We start from the raw sequence: 20390 nt of genomic DNA on the forward strand, positions 1-20390 counted from the left end.
ATCTTTTTAAATGTAACAATCAGATCATTTATGTTTCTGTAACTTTTTAAGTGATCAAACAAAAGCTTACACTGCAAAAAAATATATATATATTTTTGTCTTTTCATTCACAAATACTGTATATAAGCATTCTTAAATCAAGATTAGCTAAACGACAAGAAAAAAATTAATTTTGAGAAAAATTATCAAAATTAAATGCACGAATGGTGACTTAAATTACTTCAAAACCAGAACAAGTATCTGCCAATGGAGTCAAAAAAGAAAATTTTATTTTTCTTATACCACTTGCATTTTAAGCATAATCTGAATTAATTTTGATATTGTTTCTCAGAAAACAAGACTTAATATCTTGTCGTTTAGCTAATCATGATTTAAGAATGTTTCGATATTTGTGATTGAAAACAAGACAATATTAGTAGTGTAATTTTAGTTTTTATTATAGTTTTATTAATATTTTGAATTAGCTTTTATTTTTATATTGTAGTTTTCGTGTTATTTTTAGTCATTTCATTATGTGCTTTTTTTGTTTTTTTTATGTTGCTATTTATGTGTAATTTATTTTTATTTAGGTTTTAGTCCTGAAATATTTCCAGTTAATATTTTTCAGTGCTTCAACTTAAACTTATTTCAGTTAATTGCCAAGGCAACCTTTCTAACATTTTCGATTAGTTTATTTTTTTCAACTACTATTTATATGATTTTATTTCAGCTTTATTTCAATGAACAGCAATGTTTTTAGTTTGTTAACGATAATAATCCAGCAAATGACTAAGGAAAGCACATGTTTTGCAGTGTGCTTGTGCTTTAGTTAGTCAGATACTTTCTACTAAATCTAAATCTATCAAGTGCAACTTAAAGCTTTAAACCTGGTAAACGTTTTTAATTCTGAGATTCGAGATATTTTCCTCCTGTTATCCACTGGTGTTTTAAATCACAGTCGACTCATTGTGTTCTCTATTGCCTCTTGCTTTAGTCATTTCGTGTGGAGAGCTGCCCTCTCCTCCTAATGGAAGGAAAATTGGGACGCAGACGACCTTCGGAGCAACCGCTATCTTTACCTGCAACTCCGGCTTTATCCTGGTGGGCTCGAGTGTCCGGGAATGCCTGTCCTCGGGTCTCTGGAGCGGGACAGAAACACACTGTCTCGGTAACACCACAACCCTCGTCTCTTTCACAACATCACCATTATAGCATCGCTGTGACCTGTTAATGGACACGGCTCCTGAAAGGCCAGAGCGGGTTCAGTGGCATTTAGTCTGGATTCCCATAGCAACAGTGGTTTTAATCATTTTGATATTTTTTTTGCATGCACCTGTATCCTCACATGCAGATTAGAGTTAGTGAGCTGCGGTTCAAAAGCATCATTATTATTCCTTCTTAGAGACCGGTTTTGACCTTGACAGAAAAAGCAATCCCATAAAACATTGCGGTGTTTCTCAGTGGGGGGAAAGCCATCTTAGGTGATGGAAATTTATAATTTATCATTTATTCATCCAAAGAGACTCAAGATATGCATCTTCATGTTTTTCCTGCACTGTGAAAAATATAGTTTAAATTTACAGTTAAGAAACGTCACATGTGGTTGCAATAAATTCACCTTAAAGTGCCCCTATTATGCTTTTTCAAATATTATCTTTTCTAGTTTGTAATAGAGCTGTTTGTGAATGTAAAAGATCAAAGTGCACGACGAATAAAGTTATTGTCTCTTAAAAGAAAGAATTGATTCTGAACTGCTGAAACGAGTCGTCAGTAATTCCAGTCTCACTTCCTGTTACAATGTAACTCATTTGCATAATGCCAGCCTCTGGTCTTGATTGGCTGAACAGCGTCTCTTAGCTCCGCCCTCAAACACTGTAGTGTATCTGAGACTGGAAGAGTTTGGTTCGTGTTGTTCGTGTCGAGAAGACGCTGTTTTCTGCAAATCCACTGATGAGATTGATACTGTAAAACCCACACTTTATATCACTGAAGAAAATTCAGATGTTAATGAACATTTAGTTAAGCGGTCGACCAATCACAACACCTGAGCCATCTGACCAATCAGAGCAGAGCAACTCTCAGAGAGGCGGGGTTTAGAGAGACTGAATCTTCAAACTAGCCGTTTCAGACTCATTGAGAAATGAGGTGATGTACACTGTATATTAGAGAAAATTAAAGTGTTTTTTGAACTTGGATGCATGTTAACCTGTTGTAGGAGACTCCAAAACAACATTAAGAAACTTTAAAATAGGGGCACTTTATAAAAATGCGGTGGCAATGTTTCAGGTATTACAGGATGGCAAATTGGTCCTGTATATTTTGGAACTTATAAATAACCATGTGAGTGATATAATGTTAACATACCAATCTACTTATCATACTATCATAATAATTCAGGTGGGACAGTAGAAATCCACATGGTGAATCAGGGTTCATTGTCAGCAGAAAATGACCAATTCATGTACAGTGTCACACACACACACACACACACACACACACAAACACACACACACACACACACACACACACACACACACACACACACACACACACACACACACACACACAAAGACACAGGAGAACCACAACACTACAAACTTTGATTTAAAGCAAAAAAGTATTTGAAAATCAGACAAAGATACAAGAACTTAACAGCTTTAGTGAGGGAAAGAACTACTAATTTAAAAAAAAAGTTGGTTATAAGTATAAAACCAATATAATTTAATTGTAAAAGAGTTTTGAGAGTGTAGGGAGATCGACTCGATAACATCATTCGCAGTGATTCATGGAAGTGGGCGGAGCTAACCAGATCTTCTGGCATGTTTTGACTCTGATTGGTGGAATGTTCTATACTGCATCATGGGTAATGTAGTTTTTCAGCACGAATTCTTCTGTTAAACAGGATTATTTTAAAACTCAGTTGAAATGATGCAGGCTGACGGCTTCAGTGAGAGAGGGCAGAGGTGAAGAAGAGATTTCTCTGCGGACTCGATGTTCTGTGAAGCGTGTCGGCCTCTGCTGAGTCCTGTCATCACTCAAAAACACTGACACATCTCCACTCGCCATCTCTCTTTCTCTCGCTTCACGTCCTCTCGCAGTAAAACATTACTTTGTCCTCCAAAAGAGTCTTGAAATGCCTTCTGTCGATCCTCGGATGTGTTGATATTACAGTGTCTGTTGTGAGATTGCACTCGTTCTCTGTGGGTGGATCATGAATATCTCTGTTCCCCGCACACCATGTGATTTACACAAGTATAGGACTCAGTCCTGCAATAACATTCATATCAAATCACAGGCCGATCTCCGCACGGGAACTTCAACAGCGATTCTCATTCTGCTTAAAATCTTTACGTCTCAGAGACTCGTTATAGGATTTTGAGATGCAAGGAACCATATTAGTTTTACTGCATTTATAACCCTCTGTGATAAAACATATTTAACATAATTAATCAAGTAAGTAAAAACTGAGAAACAAAGTCCAAGCAATAAAACAAATATATAAACTGTTCAAAAGACTTTTTAGGGCTCTTCTGTTCACCAAAGCTGCATTTATTTGAGCAAAAATACAGTCAAAATTGTGAAATATTATTTTAATGTAAATCATCTGTTTTCTATGTGAATATATAGTAAAGTGTAATTTATTCCTGTGATCAAAGCTGAATTTTCAGCATCATTACTCCAGTCTTCAGTGTCACATGATCCTTCAGAAATCACTATAATATGATGATTTGATGCTCAAGAAACATTTATGATTATTATCAATGTTGAAAACAGTCAAATTTTTGTGAAAACCGTGATGAATTTTGTCATTTATGAATTGAAAGAACAATATTTATTTTGAAATAGAATCTTTTGTAACATTATACATTTATTTAATGCACTTTTGATACATTTTTTAAAACAAATTTGTGTATATATTGGTGCATTTCACAAAAGGTGCACATTAATTCAATTTAATCACAGGAAACTACAGTATGAATCACATGTTCAAAGCTGATGTTCATGTTTGTACTTTGTATAATTACAAAATATATAAATACACACACAATGCATGTATATATTTAAGAAAAATTTGTTATTTATATATAAAATATTTATATTTATATATAATCTAAATATATATACATGCAAATATTTCTTAAATATATATAAATGCATGTGTGTGTATTTATATATACACAAAATAAATATACACGGTGCACACACACATATATTATGTAAACACAAACTTTTATTTTAAATGCGATTAATCGCGTTTAATAATTGCACTAACGTAAAACCAACCCAACAGAATATGACTGTCATAATAACCCCTGTGTTTTATGTGTATGTTTTATACATCCATTGATAGATCATGTGTTTTCAGTTTTTCTAACCGCTGATTGAGCCCTGAAATCTGATTGGTTGATAGAAATGTTGACGCACATGTATTGACACATTCTCCTTGCTCTTTTCCCAGCCGGCCACTGTGGCGTTCCGGAGAGGATCGTGAACGGTCAGGTTATCGGAGAAAACTTCGGCTACAGGGATACAGTAGTTTACCAGTGTAATCCGGGTTTCCGGCTCATCGGATCCTCTGTGCGAATCTGCCAACAGGATCACAACTGGTCCGGGCAACTCCCGTCCTGTGTGTGTGAGTAACACGCTGTAATACACACCTGGGGGACGTTTGGTTCACATCCAAGAGGATTAGTTTGACTTGTAATGCAGGCAAAGCCAGAATCAGCTCATGATTCATCAAACACAAATCCTGATGTTTCCAATGAAACATCCGAAGAGGAAAAACACCAACACTACCTGATTTTGTGTGGGGGATTTGGACGTTTGCCTTGTTTTATTTGTGATGCCGAAAAGCATAGCTTCTTAGATAAATGCATAAATACATGGTGCATTTTAATTTTTCTCGTCAAGCATTGGAGACTTTCTACAAACTGATGGGAATATGCAAGCAGTCATAAAGTTAGGACACGCTTGACTTAACGTTCATTATCTTAACAACCTTCTGAACTAGAAAACGTGGCTGCACAATTATAAATACTGATTTCAAATGAATTTGAACAGTGCAGTATTCAATCATTTGAATAATTTGAAGAATAATGATGGACAAATAAATGGTTTTATCTCACCGAACGGGTGAAGGTGCTCTATTTTAATGCTGGGTTTTTTTTTTACAGTGTTTTTGTGTTTTGTAAAATGAAAAAAATGAAAAATGAAAATACAAATATTTAAGTCCCCCTTTGGTGAAAATCAAGTTCCCTTTCGTAGTCACTCCAAGTTACGTCGGATGACGACGAATGGGGGTTTCGCTTAGAACACCTATCGACTTCGAGTATTACAAAACGAGCCAATGGCGATGAAATGCCATGGGTCTGCGGAATTTGCATAGCGTATCTCCGCCCCACCGCATGGGTATAAAGGAGGACGCCGGCAACATGCAGGTATGTTTTCGCTTCGGAGCCAAGAATATTTCTTCACTCCACAATCATCTCTGACTTCGCTCTATGAGACGAGCTTCTCTCTCCGGTGTTGGTGTGACGGCGATCTGCAGCGAGCTCACAGTGCCTGCTGATCTGTGCAGTGATCTGCCAGTGTGTGTGTGTCTCCCTGTGCGCTTCAACATCGCGGAGTTTTTTTCTCCTCTCATAAAAGAGCTCGAACGCGGCACGTCTTTTTAAAGACGGCTCGCCCGTGCATTTCTGGTTGCAGCGGACTGGTATCGGACTCTGATGGGCACGAGCGCTGTCTAGTGTGTTTGGGCTTTGATCATGCTTGAACAGCGCTCGTGGATGACTCATGTTCTCTCTGGGAACGTGATCATCGCGTCATATATAGGTCGAGACTCGGTGAACTCGCAAGAGTGAGAGTCCCCTCATCCACTACCCGATCTTCGGCTGGTGGACAGGGTGACCTGAGGGTGTTGGTCTGGAACAAGGCGCCGACTCTGTGTCCACGCCCCAGCCCCCCCCTCTTTAATGACGGTGCCCGCTAGCGAACTGATGATTCCACGAGTCTACCCTCGGGTGGCCCGTGTGTTTTCATTTGAAGCTACAGAGGATGATGCTGTGTCTGTAGCAGCATCACTAGGTGGGCTTGATTCTTCTGGAAATGACGACTCTTCACAGCTGCCACCCTTTGGTGTGCATACGGCTGTGCCTGAGTCTGATCCGGAGATGATGGCCATGCTTTCCCGGGACGATTGGTTTTTGGGTGAGGCCGCCGACGCGTCCACGGCAAACCCCAATATCTTTCCTCCCGGACGTGCATGATGAGTTCACGGGTCCTCTCGTTGGTCTCATCCGCCTTTCCTCCCCTCAGGGGCCGCTGCCCATGGGTATACTGGGGTTCCCCCGGTTAAACGCTCTGTTGCCATGCTACTGTGTCCTCAGAGTGCTTCCCGGCGCAATCCTAAGCACCCGTCCAAGCCTGTAGTTCTTTTCGTCACAGTAATCTGTGGCGAAATCCTATAGTGCCACAGGACAGGCAGCTGCCTCACTGCATCCCATGACCGTTCTGCTGGTCTACCTGACCCAGACGCTCATGGACATGCAGGAGGGCGGGACTGACCCGAGGCTCTTCAGTGAGCTGCGCGCCGCCACTGACCTTGCTCTCCGAGCGACGAAAGTGGCCGTACGCTCTCGGAGTCAGGTGATGTTCACCAGTTTGGGGCTGACCGGTCTGATGTGCAAGATGTCGGGCGGACCCGTCTGCTCGACACCCCCATCTCCCAGGTCGGCCTCTTCGGCGGTGCGGTTGAGTGCTTCTGCCCACAGTTCTCAACCGCCCGTGAGCAGATTGAGGTTATTCTGCCCGACGGCCCCGCCGTCCGCTCAGATCCCTCAGTCTGCCCACCGCCGAAGGCTCCCTCCCACGGTTCCAACCCCGCCCGTTCACCCGGGCCTGGCTCTGGAAGACCGTAGGGGGATGCCACAGCCCTCTCCAGCCCCGCACCCCGCACCCCGCTAAACGCCGGGTTAAGCGGCACTTTTGAGATGGGCTGCTCAGAGATGAGACTCAGTTCTTTCCAGGAGTTGGTAGCAGGGCCACTCCTTTCCCCGGTGGAGGGCTGGGGAAGAATCCTTATTCAGGAAGAACTGACTCTCTCCTCTCTGAGCATACAGAGTTCTCGGACGACACAGAGCGCCGCCCACAAGCCGTGCTCTCCTCTTCCCCCTCTGCCCCAGAGGTGGTTGACACGGCGTGCCGTCCACGGACCGTTTCGCCCCTGTCCCCCTCTGTCGCCAGACCCCTGACAGAGCAGGCCCCCGTGGAACGCTGGTCCTTCCCTGGCCTCCTTTGTCAGGGTGCGGTTATGACCTTGCCCCCACACCGGGCCGCTATGCCGCCCTCGTCTGGGCTGGTCATTTCCGCTTCGCTGCACCACCGGGGGGACGTCTGTGGTTCTTCACTCCGCTGGCACAGTTGGGAGCCTGCACTAGAGCTCCCTATCTGTTCCGCTGGGTCGTGCGAACCATCGGCTCGGCTATGCGATTCAGTTCGCACGGTCTCCTCCCGGCTTCACGGGAGTCCGCTCCACTTTCGTTGGTGGCTATGCCCCTATCATGAGAGCGGAGGTTGCTCCCTACTGGCGAAGGGTGCGATTGAGACTGTCCCTCCAGCCGAGATGAGGTCCGGGTTAACAGTCCCTACCTCATTGTCCCGGAGAAGTCTGGTGGGTTACGGCCAATCCTGGACCTATGCATCTGAACCGCTCCCTTCTCAGGCTGCCGTTCAAGATGCTCCTGGCCAAACGCATTTCTGGATGTGTGCGGCCACAGGATTGGTTTGCAGCGATCGACCTGAAAGACGCCTACTCTTATGTCTCCGTTCTCCTTCGACTCAGACCGTACCTACGTTCTGCTGTCAGGGCGCGCGCATGTCAGTACGCTGTTCTCCCATTCGGGCTAGCCCATTCTCCTCGCGCCTTCACAAGGTTGTTGAGGCAGCCCTTGTTCCTCCATGGGAACACGGGGTTCGCATCCTGAACTATCTCGGTGACTGGCTGTCTAAAGCTCACTCCTGAGACCAGGTTTGTGAATACAGGGACCCAGTGCTCCGGCACCTAGCTCGTCTGGGCCTTCGGGTCAACTGGGAAAGGAGTAAACTTTGCCCCGTGCAGGGGAGCTCTTTTCTCGGCATGGACTTGGTCGCCTTCTCCACTCAGCCATTAAACAAGAGTGCGGTCCCACTGAAATTGTTTCAGAGGCTCCTGGGGCATATGGCATCTGCAGCTGCGGCAACGCCGCTCGGATTGCTTCATATGAGACCGCTTCAGCTGTGGCTTCGCGATCGAGTCCCGAGGTGGGCATGGCATCATGGCACGCTCCGAGTTACAGTAACTCCGACCTGTCGTCAGACCTTCACCCCGTGGTGGAACCTCAGTTTCTACGGGCCGGTGTTCCCCTAGAACGAGTTTCCAGGCATGTTGTTGTCTCCACAGATGCCTCTTCCACGGGCTGAGGCGCCATGTGCAACGGACATGCTGCCGCGGGCTCCTGGACAGGACCCCAGCGCCTTCTGCTTGTCAATTGCCTCGAGTTGCTGGCAGTACGCCTTGCCCTGCACCGTTTCCTCACGTTGCTCAGGGGTCAACACGTACTAGTCCGTTCAGACAATACCGCGACTGTAGCGTACATCAACCGTCAGGGTGGTCTACGCTCCCGCCGTATGTCGCAACTCGCACGCCACCTCCTCTTATGGAGTCAGAAGCACCTGAGGTCCCTTCGTGCTATCTACATTCCGGGAGATCGGAACTTTGCAGCCGACGAGCTGTCACGGTTTCGGCCCATCTCCGGCGAATGGAGACTCCATCCCCAGTCGGTTCAGCTGATTTGGGACCAGTTCGGGGACGCACAGATAGATCTGTTTGCCTCTCACGACTCGACCCATTGCGCCCTGTTCTATTCCCTGACCGAGGGCTCTCTCGGCACGGATGCACTGGCGCACAGCTGGCCGCGGGGCCTACGCAAATATGCGTTTCCCCCAGTGAGCCTTCTCGCACAGACCTTGTGCAAGATCAAGGAGGACGAGGAGCAGCTCATTCTGGTTGCGCCGTATTGGCCCACCCGGACCTGGTTCTCCGAACTGGTACTCCTCGCGACAGCACCTCCTTGGCCAATTCCTCTGAGGAAGGATCTCCTTTCTCAGAGACGGGGCACCCTTTGGCACCCTCGACCCGATCTCTGGAGGCTCCACGTGTGGCTCCTGGACGGGACGAGGCAGGTTTGAGTACCCTGCCACCAGCGGTGGCGGCTACCATCACTTCCGCTAGAGCATCGTCCACGAGACATGTCTATGCGTTGAAGTGGAACCTCTTCGTCAACTGGTGCTCTTCTCGTCGAGAAGACCCCAGGAGATGCTCGATCTCTGTCGTGCTTTCCTTCCTGCAAGATGGGTTGGAGCGAAGGCTGTCTCCCTCCACCCTGAAGGTGTATGTGGCCGCTATCGCCGCATATCACGAAGCAGTTCAAGGTAAGTCTCTGGGGAAGCACGACCTGATCGTCAGGTTCCTGAGAGGAGCGAGGAGACTGAATCCTCCTCGCCCTCCTCTCGTTCCCTCTTGGGACCTCTCAGTGGTCTTAAATGCCCTGCAGAGGGCTCCCTTTGAGCCTCTGCAACCAGTTGAGCTTAAGTTCCTGTCTATGAAGACAGCGCTCCTGGTTGCATTGGCCTCCATCAAGAGGGTAGGGGACCTGCACGCATTCTCCGTTGACGAAGCGTGCCTGGAATTCGGGCCCGATCACTCTCACGTGATCCTGAGACCCCGGCCTGGATATGTGCCCAGGTTCCCACCACTCCCTTCCGGGACCAGGTGGTGGACCTGCAAGCGCTGCCCCGGGAGGAGGCAGACCCAGCCTTGGCACTGCTCTGTCCAGTACGCGCTCTCCGCGCTTACGTAGACAGAACGCAGTGTTTCAGGACCTCAGACCAGCTCTTTGTCTGTTATGGTGGGAGACTGAAGGGAAAGGCTCTCTCAAAGCAGAGGTTGTCTCACTGGATAGTGGACGCCATTGCTTTGGCTTACCAACAGCAAGGCCGACCGTGCCCCCTTGGTGTGACAGCCCACTCCACTCAGAGTATGGCTTCCTCTTGGGCTCTAGCACATGGCGCCTCGCTGGCAGACATTTGTAGAGCTGCAGGCTGGGCGACACCCAACACATTCGCCAGATTCTATAATCTCCGAGTGGAGCCTGTGTCCTCTCGTGCTGGACCCGCTCAGGTGTCTTCGCTTGCTCGCCATTCCACTCCACGGACTGGATACGTGCGATTATTCCTCAGGTGAGCCTTCCTCTTTGAAGCCCTGAGTTCCTCCTGCACTGTTGACGCTGGCGCCAGTGTCTATTGCCTATTCCTCCCTGAGTAACCCCCACATGTGTATTTCCACTGTAAGCCTCCTTGAGCATGTGTCTTTCCCTTGGCAAGCCATCTTGCCCTCCTGGAGTTGAAAGTTGCCACCCCTCGGGCTGGTCACTCCAGTGTTCCTCCATATGTAGCCCTCCGGCCATATGTGTATCTTAAGTCCTCCCTACGGGTAGGCATGCTGCGGCATATCTCCTCTGAGATATGCTTCCCAGTGTACCTTGGTATTCCTGTGTTAAGTAGGACTCCTTCGTCTGTGCCAGTATCACGACAGGGGGATCAGACTTTCGCAGGGCACTGGAAGACAGCTGTGAAGGTGGCGTGATTTCACGGGGACCCCCATTCGTCGTCATCCGACGTAACTCGGAGTGACTACGAAAGGGAACGTCTCGGTTACGTATGTAACCCTCGTTCCCTGAGTAGGGAACGGAGACGTTACGTCTCCCTGCCACTTCCGCTGTACCGCTGGGCAGACGCCTGAGTTCAGTCTCGGCTCCTCAGCGAAGACATACCTGCATGTTGCCGGCGTCCTCCTTTATACCCATGCGGTGGGGCGGAGATACGCTATGCAAATTCCGCAGACCCATGGCATTTCATCGCCATTGGCTCGTTTTGTAATACTCGAAGTCGATAGGTGTTCTAAGCGAAACCCCCATTCGTCGTCATCCGACGTAACGTCTCCGTTCCCTACTCAGGGAACGAGGGTTACATACGTAACCGAGACGTTTTTAATGTTGTTTATATGTCTATGTGGTGTTTTTAATACGCTTTAAGACAAACCATGTGTAAATTCATAAGTCGACAGCATTGCTGAGTATGTTCTCCTTAAAACTGCAGTGAACCAAAGACAGTCTCAAAAACACGCTTTGAAATCACTGGTGTTTCTGACGTCACAAACTACCTTGTAATCAATCAGATCAACGTGTGATCGTCAACGAGTGGATCTCTGAGCTGAGTGAGTGAGTGGAGGCGGGGCTCATTTGCATATTCATAGAGCCGCGTATACTAAATGAGGCAAGGGTGTCGAGTTACGTTCAAACTATTTTCAAGGAAAAAATATTTAAATATGTAATTTTAGTGAGTTTTAAGGGATAAAATGATTGACTACAGGGGGACTTTAAAGTATGAGCTGGTTTATTCAAACGTTTGACGGTCGTTTTCCTGGTTTGTGTTTCAGCCGTTAGCTGTGGTCATCCAGGCAGCCCGATCTACGGTCGCACGGTTGGCGACGGCTTCAACCTGAATGACGTGGTGAACTTCTTCTGCAATAACGGCTATATTCTGGAAGGCCCGTCTCGAGCGCAGTGCCAGTCGGACCGCCAGTGGAGCCGCCAGCCGCCGACATGCAGAGGTTTGGACCCATCCGCTCTGTTTAACCGGACGGTTTCACTTTATTTTGATGGTCCCTTTAACACAATCTGTTGAAGAAACCTTGCGCCTACATGTCTACTAACTAGTGGTCGACCGATATTTGTTTTTTGATGGCCGATGCCGATATCTTAGAGAGCAGGGTGGCCGATATAAAGCCGATATTTTTATATATACTTTATATTTATTTTAATCAATATTTAATAAATTATAAATAAATTAGAAAACAAATCCTTAAAATAAGCATGCTTATACTTTAGATGGCAACTTCTTGAATCTGCAATCCCATTACATTATTTTTCACAAATAAAGTAATTGTTTAAAAATATATAAATATGTGAATAAAAAGGAGGTAAACACTGTAACGGCACTCAGTAATCTGATAATTTCGTGCGCACTGGTAATCATATTTTTTCAAATAAAGACAAGGTAATGCTATTTTTACATACAGCACACAGTGAGACGATATGAATACGACACAATGGGCACCTGGATATAGCACAGCATATTCTTCGATCGCATCTCCAGTGAAGCTGATCTTCTGTTCACATCCACTCGCTTCACACGGACCGACACTCGCAGGAACACGTTTATATCGGCTACAAATACACACTTCACAAGATTGTTCTTTGTTTACCAGTTCTGTCTGACAAAGTATCAGATACTGTATGAGTGACAGAAGATCGTACACTAATGAAGACGGAGAACGTGAGCGAGCGCTGTGTGATCAGGCGCTGATGTTCTCGGCGCCGCCCGTCAAAATAAAAGTCTGGAGCGCCGTCAAAATAAAAGTCCCGCTTTTAACACATCGGCCAATCAGAAAAACTGATTGGCCGATGCCGATATTTTAAAAATGCCAAATATCGGCCTTGGCTATATATCGGTCGACCACTACTACTAACTCTCATTAGCGTGTAGACTATAGACTAAACACGTAATACTCATGTATTACTCATGTGCATGCTTGTCAGCGTTTTCACAGATTCGCGTTTTTGAAGTTAATGCGGAGATGATATATTTTCTTCAGAAATTTTAGCTTGGAACCTGTTTCAAGGTTTGCGTTCTCGAGCACTAAATACTGTTATCGTGCAAATGGGCGGCCGGAGCGCATTAAGGGTTTTCTGTTTTCAGTTGAAACGGTGTTGTGTTAACGGTTAATAACTAAGTTAATAACTAATGAAATTTGCAACGGAAGTGAATCAAACAAAACTAATATTTTTTGGACAATAACTTTATTCTAGAGCTGCTGTAAAGCCAAAACAATCTCTGTTACTGTAATCTCCTATTATCGCTGTAAAGCTGCTTTGAAACTCTATATTGTTAAAAGCGCTGTATAAATGAAGTTAACTTGACTTGAGTGTTGGTAGACTTGTAGGGTTTGGGTTGGAATATGTTGGAATAGGGTTAGAATAAGTTTAGAATAAGTAGAATATCTTTCCTGTAGCTCAAACAGTAGAGCGCTGGCACTTGCAACACCAAGGTCATGGGTTCGATTTCCGGGGAAAGCAAGAACTGATAAAAATGTAAATGTGTAGCTTGAAATGCAATGTAAGTCACTTTGGATAAAAGCGTCTGCCAAATTCATAACTGTAAAATGTAAATGTAAATGAACATGTACGTGTAAAGTTACGTATAGTCAGGAGAAGAGTTGGCAGATATTAAGCTGAGAGTCTACTAATACTCTAATGACAGTTAGTTATGTAATTGCACAGTTACAGTCATAAAACAGAAGAGTAACATTTAGTTTTATGTGAAAATCGCCCAATGAACTACATCTCTCTTCTCGCACTATGTACGTCACCAAGCTCGTGTGTGTGCATGGCCGTAGCCAGCTATGAGGTCACCGGACCTCGGTAATTTTTTTACATTCAAAAATAAAATGTCAAGCTCTCTGAATGATTAATTAGCCGTGTTTAAACCACCTCATATGAGTGTTTGCAGTTCATGTTGTTGCGAGAAGCTAGCGCAGTGAACGGGGCTTAGAGCGCGTTGTGAGTGAGGGCGCGGGTGCAGCCTCCGTGTTGCCAGATCCACCTAAGGGAAAGGTGACAGTAGTCTCCTGCACCTGTTTTTCTGATTTAATGTGACACTTTAGGAAGTTATGTGGAAAGTTGCATGTTAGGTTTAGTGATATATTAATCTTATTTCCAAAACACAAGCTTTGAACTTATTTCGGATTGTTATTATTATTTTGTTTTGATTGTTTTTCGTAGCAATATCTGGCAACATTTTACTGTCGGCATTAATTAAAAAAAAAGCTTATAGACAAACTGTAATTGCATAAAGCTACCACATTCAGTAAGACAAACGCAATGATTATCGTGATTATCTGTAAGAAATGTATAACACTATCAAAAACAATAGCATAATACAGATCTATTTGTTACAGAATGAAATGTGACAAATAACTTACTGGCCAGCAGGAAGACGGCTCATGCTGTTTTAACCTTTCACAAAGTCATCATAAAAACATTAATTAAAGCAGTGTTTCTCAACTAGCAATCTATTCAGTCAGCATATTTGTGTTTGATCTGTGTGAATTACAGAAATATAAGACTTGCTAGACCTAGTTTTTTTCTATATTTCTTTGCACAAAACTCTCCAGAAAGTGCCATTTAATGGTTTATCTTTCAAAAAAAAAAAAAAAAAAAAAAATTATATATATATATTATTATATATATATATATATAAGATAAAATTCCTTTTTTTTCAAAAGGGTCGCAGCTTAATGTCCATGGGGGAATGTGGGTCCAATGGCCTAACCATTATAGCACAATTATTTACACAACACCCCGTAACGTTCCGATTATAACGTTAGACTATAGAAAACATGACAGGCGTTAGCTTCAGGAAAGTTTGCTTCATTCATTGAGAGAAAAGGTATGACGTCACATGCGTTTGTAATTACGTATTTTCACAGTCTTATACCTCAAAAGTTTTACATCAAACTGCCACTTTCTTGACTTTAAAATGTATATTTTAAATTGACAAACGTCATATGTGTAATTCAGGGCACAATTCAAACGGGATACAAATATTTGTTGTCTATCGCCATTGACTACCATACATTATATTTCCGAAATAAGCTCCCATGGAACAACAACAAGCGTGTCTTATGTTGTAATGTTTCCCACACTCATTATATGTTTGGGTGCCAGACAGGATTTCTGTCTATAATTTAAGTTTCAGTTAAATAAAATGTACAAAGATAACTAGGGGCTGGACTAAAGATGTCGCCATCTTGATTCGGGCACTTATCTTATGATGACTGTAGATTCATATAATATAGACATTTTATGATATTTGTGAATAATGATCTCAGTGTTATTTTACAGATGAATGATGACTGATAAATGTAGGACAAGTAAACTTTTCATTGCAATTTATTTATTTATTTCATGATGACATCGTAACAACGTCACTTCAGAGTTGTGAATGCTCCGAACGCAACCGGGAAAACGTTCCTGTGGAACAATTACAGCTGAAACCCAAAAAATGTGAATATTGTGCAACAGTTCATGTATTTCAGTAATTCAAATTAAAAGATGAAACTAATATATTTAGTATATAACTATATACTGTACGTATGCATGATTATACTTTTCAGAAGTCCGACATTTCTGTATTTAAAATGCATTTTTTATTGATTTCATGTGATATTCTAATTTTCTAATTTTGAATTTGGGGTTTTATAAGCTGTAAGCCAAAATCATAAACTTTTGCACGATATTCTAATTTCAAACTATCCTGGTGTCTCGTTCCTATAACAACCCTGTGAGAAAGCCTCTATTATAGCGAGAGTTAAAGACTGTGGCGCTGATGGAAATGACTTTTAGGCCGCGGTTGAAATAGAAATGACCGATTTCATCTCTGAGAGCCTCTGGCCCTGTTTAGCCACAGATTAGCCCTTGATCAGAAGATGAGATGTATGTTTTTAGCTAATCTCTGCTTTGTTAGCGGCGTGATTATGAGTGTCTCAGAGGATCGTCTGGAGTGTTTGACTCCGGGAACAGAACGCATGAAGAGATCAACAGTGATGATGGCTTGATCACATGACTGGAATGTGCGTTTGTCCAAGAATAATGGACAAATAAATGGTTTATCTCACCGAACGGGTGAAGATGCTCTATTGTAATGCTGTTTTTTGTTTTTACTTTTGTTATGCAGCAAGTTTACAATGATAAAATAGCTTAAGATTATTGTAAATATTGTAACTGCTCAAAAACACTTTTTTTACCAATGCTGCATTTATTTGAGCAAAATTACAGTAAAAACAGTGAAATATTATTTACACACACACACAAACTCTCTTATGGGTGAAATATTAGACTGCATTTATTTGAGCAAATATACTGGAAAAATTGTGAAATATAATTATTATATAAACAGCTGTTTTCTATGTGAATATATAGTGCAGTTTAATTTATTCCTGTGATCAAAGCTGAATTTTCAGCATCATTACTCCAGTCTTCAGTGTCACATGATCCTTCAGAAATCACTATAATATGATGATTTGATGCTCAAGAAACATTTATGATTATTATCAGTGTTGAAAACTGTTTTTATCAATTATCAATCTTGAAAAATGTAATAATTTAAATTCATACTTTTATTCATGTAATCATTTAAATTAATACTTTTATTCAGCAAGCGTGCATTAAATTGAACAAAAGTGACAGTAAAGTAATTTATAGTGTTACAAATAAATGCTGTTCTGTTGAACTTTTTTATTAATGAAAAAATTCTGAATATATATATATATGTTCAGTATTTTTTCATTAATATATATACAGTAGTCGACATATGAAGTGGATCAAAGAAGTTAATAAAAATTGTCCTAAGATAAGAACACGTATTGTTCAAAATTCATGTGTAACTTTAATGAAAGGTTTTGATCAAATATTGACTACTGTATGTGTCACAGTCCTCGTCTGCACCTGTCTGTCCTTGTCTGCACTACACTTCCCAGAATCCTCCTTGTCTCCACACCTGAACTCACTCCCTCACTTACCAGCCTGTTCCTCGTTATCATCATCTGTGTCACCTGTCTTCACATCATTATGGTTCATTTGTCTCTGTATTTAGGTTCTTCTGTTCAGTCTGTCTTGGTCGGTTCTCGTCTATGTTAACTGGTGTTTGCATCCGCTCTGTCTGCCTGTACCTGTTTGTTGTTTTGATTTATAGTAAAGTTTATTGTTTATTTGAATTCCTCGTCTCCTCGTGCTTCCTGCCATACACCACCCGTGACAGAAGAACCGACCAAGTAAAGAGTCAGCATGGGAATTCTTCTCACCCCGGTTAACCCAGCTCACTCTCCATTCACCCCAGCCGATCGTCTGGTCCATTGTTTTCAAGACGGTAGCCCAATTGAGGAATATGTGGCAAAATTCCTTGAAATATCCCACCTCGTGGACTGGACTGACGATGCGCTGAAGACCGTATTCTGGTGTGGTCTGGATGAACAAAGGTGGTCTGGATGAACCTTTGTACCAGCAAGCTCCAGCAACGGCAAACCCAGGTTCGTTTGCCCGGTACCTAGATCATGTGCTGTGGTTGTGTGGCTCAACCTTCACCATTGGTGAGGCGGATGACATTGCCACACAATCACCGTCTCCAGCCATCTCCATCACGCCCACCATCAAACCAGCCACCGGATCGGTATATGGACGTCCAGGACTGGTTTCCTGCATCGCCGATCCCCCACTTATATCAGCACGTGCTGTCAGGAAGGCCATAGTCCCAGAGACCGTCCAGCCAGAGACCGTCCAGCCAGAGACCGTCCAGCCAGAGACCGTCCAGCCAGAGACCGTCCAGCCAGAGACCGTCCAGCCAGAGACCGTCCAGCCAGAGACCGTCCAGCCAGAGACCGTCCAGCCAGAGACCGTCCAGCCAGAGACCGTCCAGCCAGAGACCGTCCAGCCAGAGACCGTCCAGCCAGAGACCGTCCAGCCAGAGACCGTCCAGCCAGAGACCGTCCAGCCAGAGACCGTCCAGCCAGAGACCGTCCAGCCAGAGACCGTCCAGCCAGCTCTGGATGACGCAGTGCTACTTGTGGGATCCATGGCTGTTGTGTGTGTGTGGGCAGCACACACATTCATTTCAGCCCATGAACCCAGCCCTGAGCTTCCTTCGCCGCTGGTCCCGTCCAGCCCTGAGCTTCCTTCGCCGCTGGTCCTGTCCAGCCCTGAGCTTCCTTCGCCGCTGGTCCCGTCCAGCCCTGAGCTTCCTTCGCCGCTGGTCCCGTCCAGCCCTGAGCTTCCTTCGCCGCTGGTCCCGTCCAGCCCTGAGCTTCCTTCGCCGCTGGTCCCGTCCAGCCCTGAGCTTCCTTCGCCGCTGGTCCCGTCCAGCCCTGAGCTTCCTTCGCCGCTGGTCCCGTCCAGCCCTGAGCTTCCTTCGCCGCTGGTCCAGTCCAGCCCTGAGCTTCCTTCGCCGCTGGTCCAGTCCAGCCCTGAGCTTCCTTTGCCGCTGGTCCAGTCCAGCCCTGAGCTTCCTTCGCCGCTGGTCCCGTCCAGCCCAGAGACCCCTTTGCCGCTGGTCCCGTCCAGCCCTGAGCTTCCTTCGCCGCTGGTCCCGTCCAGCCCTGAGCTTCCTTCGCCGCTGGTCCAGTCCAGCCCTGAGCTTCCTTTGCCGCTGGTCCAGTCCAGCCCTGAGCTTCCTTCGCCGCTGGTCCCGTCCAGCCCAGAGACCCCTTTGCCGCTGGTCCCGTCCAGCCCAGAGACCCCTTTGCCGCTGGTCCCGTCCAGCCCAGAGACCCCTTCACCGCTGGTCCCGTCCAACCCAGAGACCCCTTCACCGCTGGTTCCGTCCAGCCCAGAGACTGGTAATGACTCTGTCACTCTCCCCTTTAATTTTTTTGGGGGGGGCCATAGGCCCTCGCCATGGCCGCCCGAAGGGTCCTCACCGCCATGGCCGCCCGAAGGGTCCGCACCGCCATGGCCGCCCGAAGGGTCCCCACCGCCCTGGATGCCCGAGGGTCCGACAGCTCCACCCTGGACGCCCGAGGTTTCGTCTGCTCAGCCACGCCCGCGTCCTGCTCCGCCCTGGCCACGCCCAAGTCCTGCTCCGCCATGGCCACGCCCCCGTCCTGCTCCGCCATGGCCACGCCCACGTCCTGCTCCGCCATGGCCACGCCCACGTCCTGCTCCGCCATGGCCGCCTGGTCCATCCTGGAGTCCATCCTCCTGCACCCGGTCCGCCTTCCCGTTACAGACTCCAGGATGCCCACCCTCCCACCCCTGTTTTAAAGCGTGAGGTCACGCCTACCGGGAGGGGGGAGTAATGTCACAGTCCTCGTCTGCACCTGTCTGTCCTTGTCTGCACTACACTTCCCAGAATCCTCCTTGTCTCCACACCTGAACTCACTCCCTCACTTACCAGCCTGTTCCTCGTTATCATCATCTGTGTCACCTGTCTTCACATCATTATGGTTCATTTGTCTCTGTATTTAGGTTCTTCTGTTCAGTCTGTCTTTGTCGGTTCTCGTCTATGTTAACTGGTGTTTGCATCCGCTCTGTCTGCCTGTACCTGTTTGTTGTTTTGATTTATAGTAAAGTTTATTGTTTATTTGAATTCCTAGTCTCCTCGTGCTTCCTGCCATACACCACCCGTGACAGTATGTAAGTATATTAGAGGTGGGCATAGATTAATTTTTTTAATCTAGATTATTCTCACTGTAATCTTGGAATTAATCTAGATTAAAATGGCTCATCTGAATTCTGCCGAAGACATTCAGAATATGTGTGCTACCCAAATAATGACTAAAAGTAAGTCTTTGAGAATAGTTCGCCTCGCGTAGGGATGTGAATTTCTGCCAAAAATGCCATTCGACAATCGAGGAGCAAAAGTCGAATATCGGTCGGGGAAAAAAAACGCACACTCACAATGACAGAAAGAGAGGCCAATTTCATCTTTAGCGATTTGTCATCAAACAAACTGTTTATTAGTTGAACAAGTAACATGTTTTCGCCGTTTTTTTTAACGTAGTAGGCTAATTGGATAATATAAAATAATGTCATAATGATTTTATGTGAACCTGACTTTACCGGCAATAGCCTCCTCCTTTTTAAACAAATTCGTTTTCAATCAATGTAAACTATTCGTGTGACTATGCCCCTGCGCAATACACACACATTACCGCGGGATGGCGGGTGTTCATTTCATAAACTGTACACAATGCTAGCTTATTTAACCTGTTAACCTTTGCCAGTGCGCCGACGCTCTTAAGCGTTTTCTGTAGCCTATAAATTAATGTATATGTCCAAAAAACGGATAATGTCATACTTTTTAGTAGTGCTATTGTGGCGTAATGATCTGTTTGGTTGTAAAATGTATTACCTGAATGAAATGAAATCGAATGTATCGTCCTGTGGAATCATTCATTCACAGACAGTTTACGAAGATGACTGAACGCGATTCAGTGCGCGAGGAATTGAACAGATCATTCAGACTGATTCGCGAACCGATTTAGACAGATCTGCCGACTTGTTTGATGAAGTCTTTGAACAGAATCGACTCAAAAGAGTGATTCATTTGTAAATTGAGCATCGCTCATGCCCATAAAAAGATACAGCGCGCTTGGAATAAACTCATTTAACAACATGTAATTGCATTAAAATAAAGTAACGTGAGGAACGTCGCCCAACGTAACGTAAAAGTATACGCCTTGTGTCCCTGACAGGAAAATACCC

General features: G+C 45.0%; 1 protein-coding gene across 1 annotated transcript in view; it reads left to right on the plus strand.

Annotated features, from left to right (window-relative positions):
• Window positions 1–20390, plus strand: part of LOC143741306 (CUB and sushi domain-containing protein 3-like) — a 323702-nt gene that overhangs the window by 286981 nt on the left and 16331 nt on the right. The window contains exons 52-54 of the mRNA XM_077233739.1: window positions 974–1147; window positions 4439–4612; window positions 11513–11686. Coding sequence (XP_077089854.1) covers window positions 974–1147; window positions 4439–4612; window positions 11513–11686 — 522 coding nt within the window. The remainder of the gene's footprint in view (window positions 1–973; window positions 1148–4438; window positions 4613–11512; window positions 11687–20390) is intronic.

Source organism: Siphateles boraxobius, unplaced genomic scaffold (assembly GCF_051911475.1).
Source record: "Siphateles boraxobius isolate OS27281-9 unplaced genomic scaffold, OSU_SipBor_1 186, whole genome shotgun sequence".
NCBI lineage: Eukaryota > Metazoa > Chordata > Actinopteri > Cypriniformes > Leuciscidae > Siphateles > Siphateles boraxobius.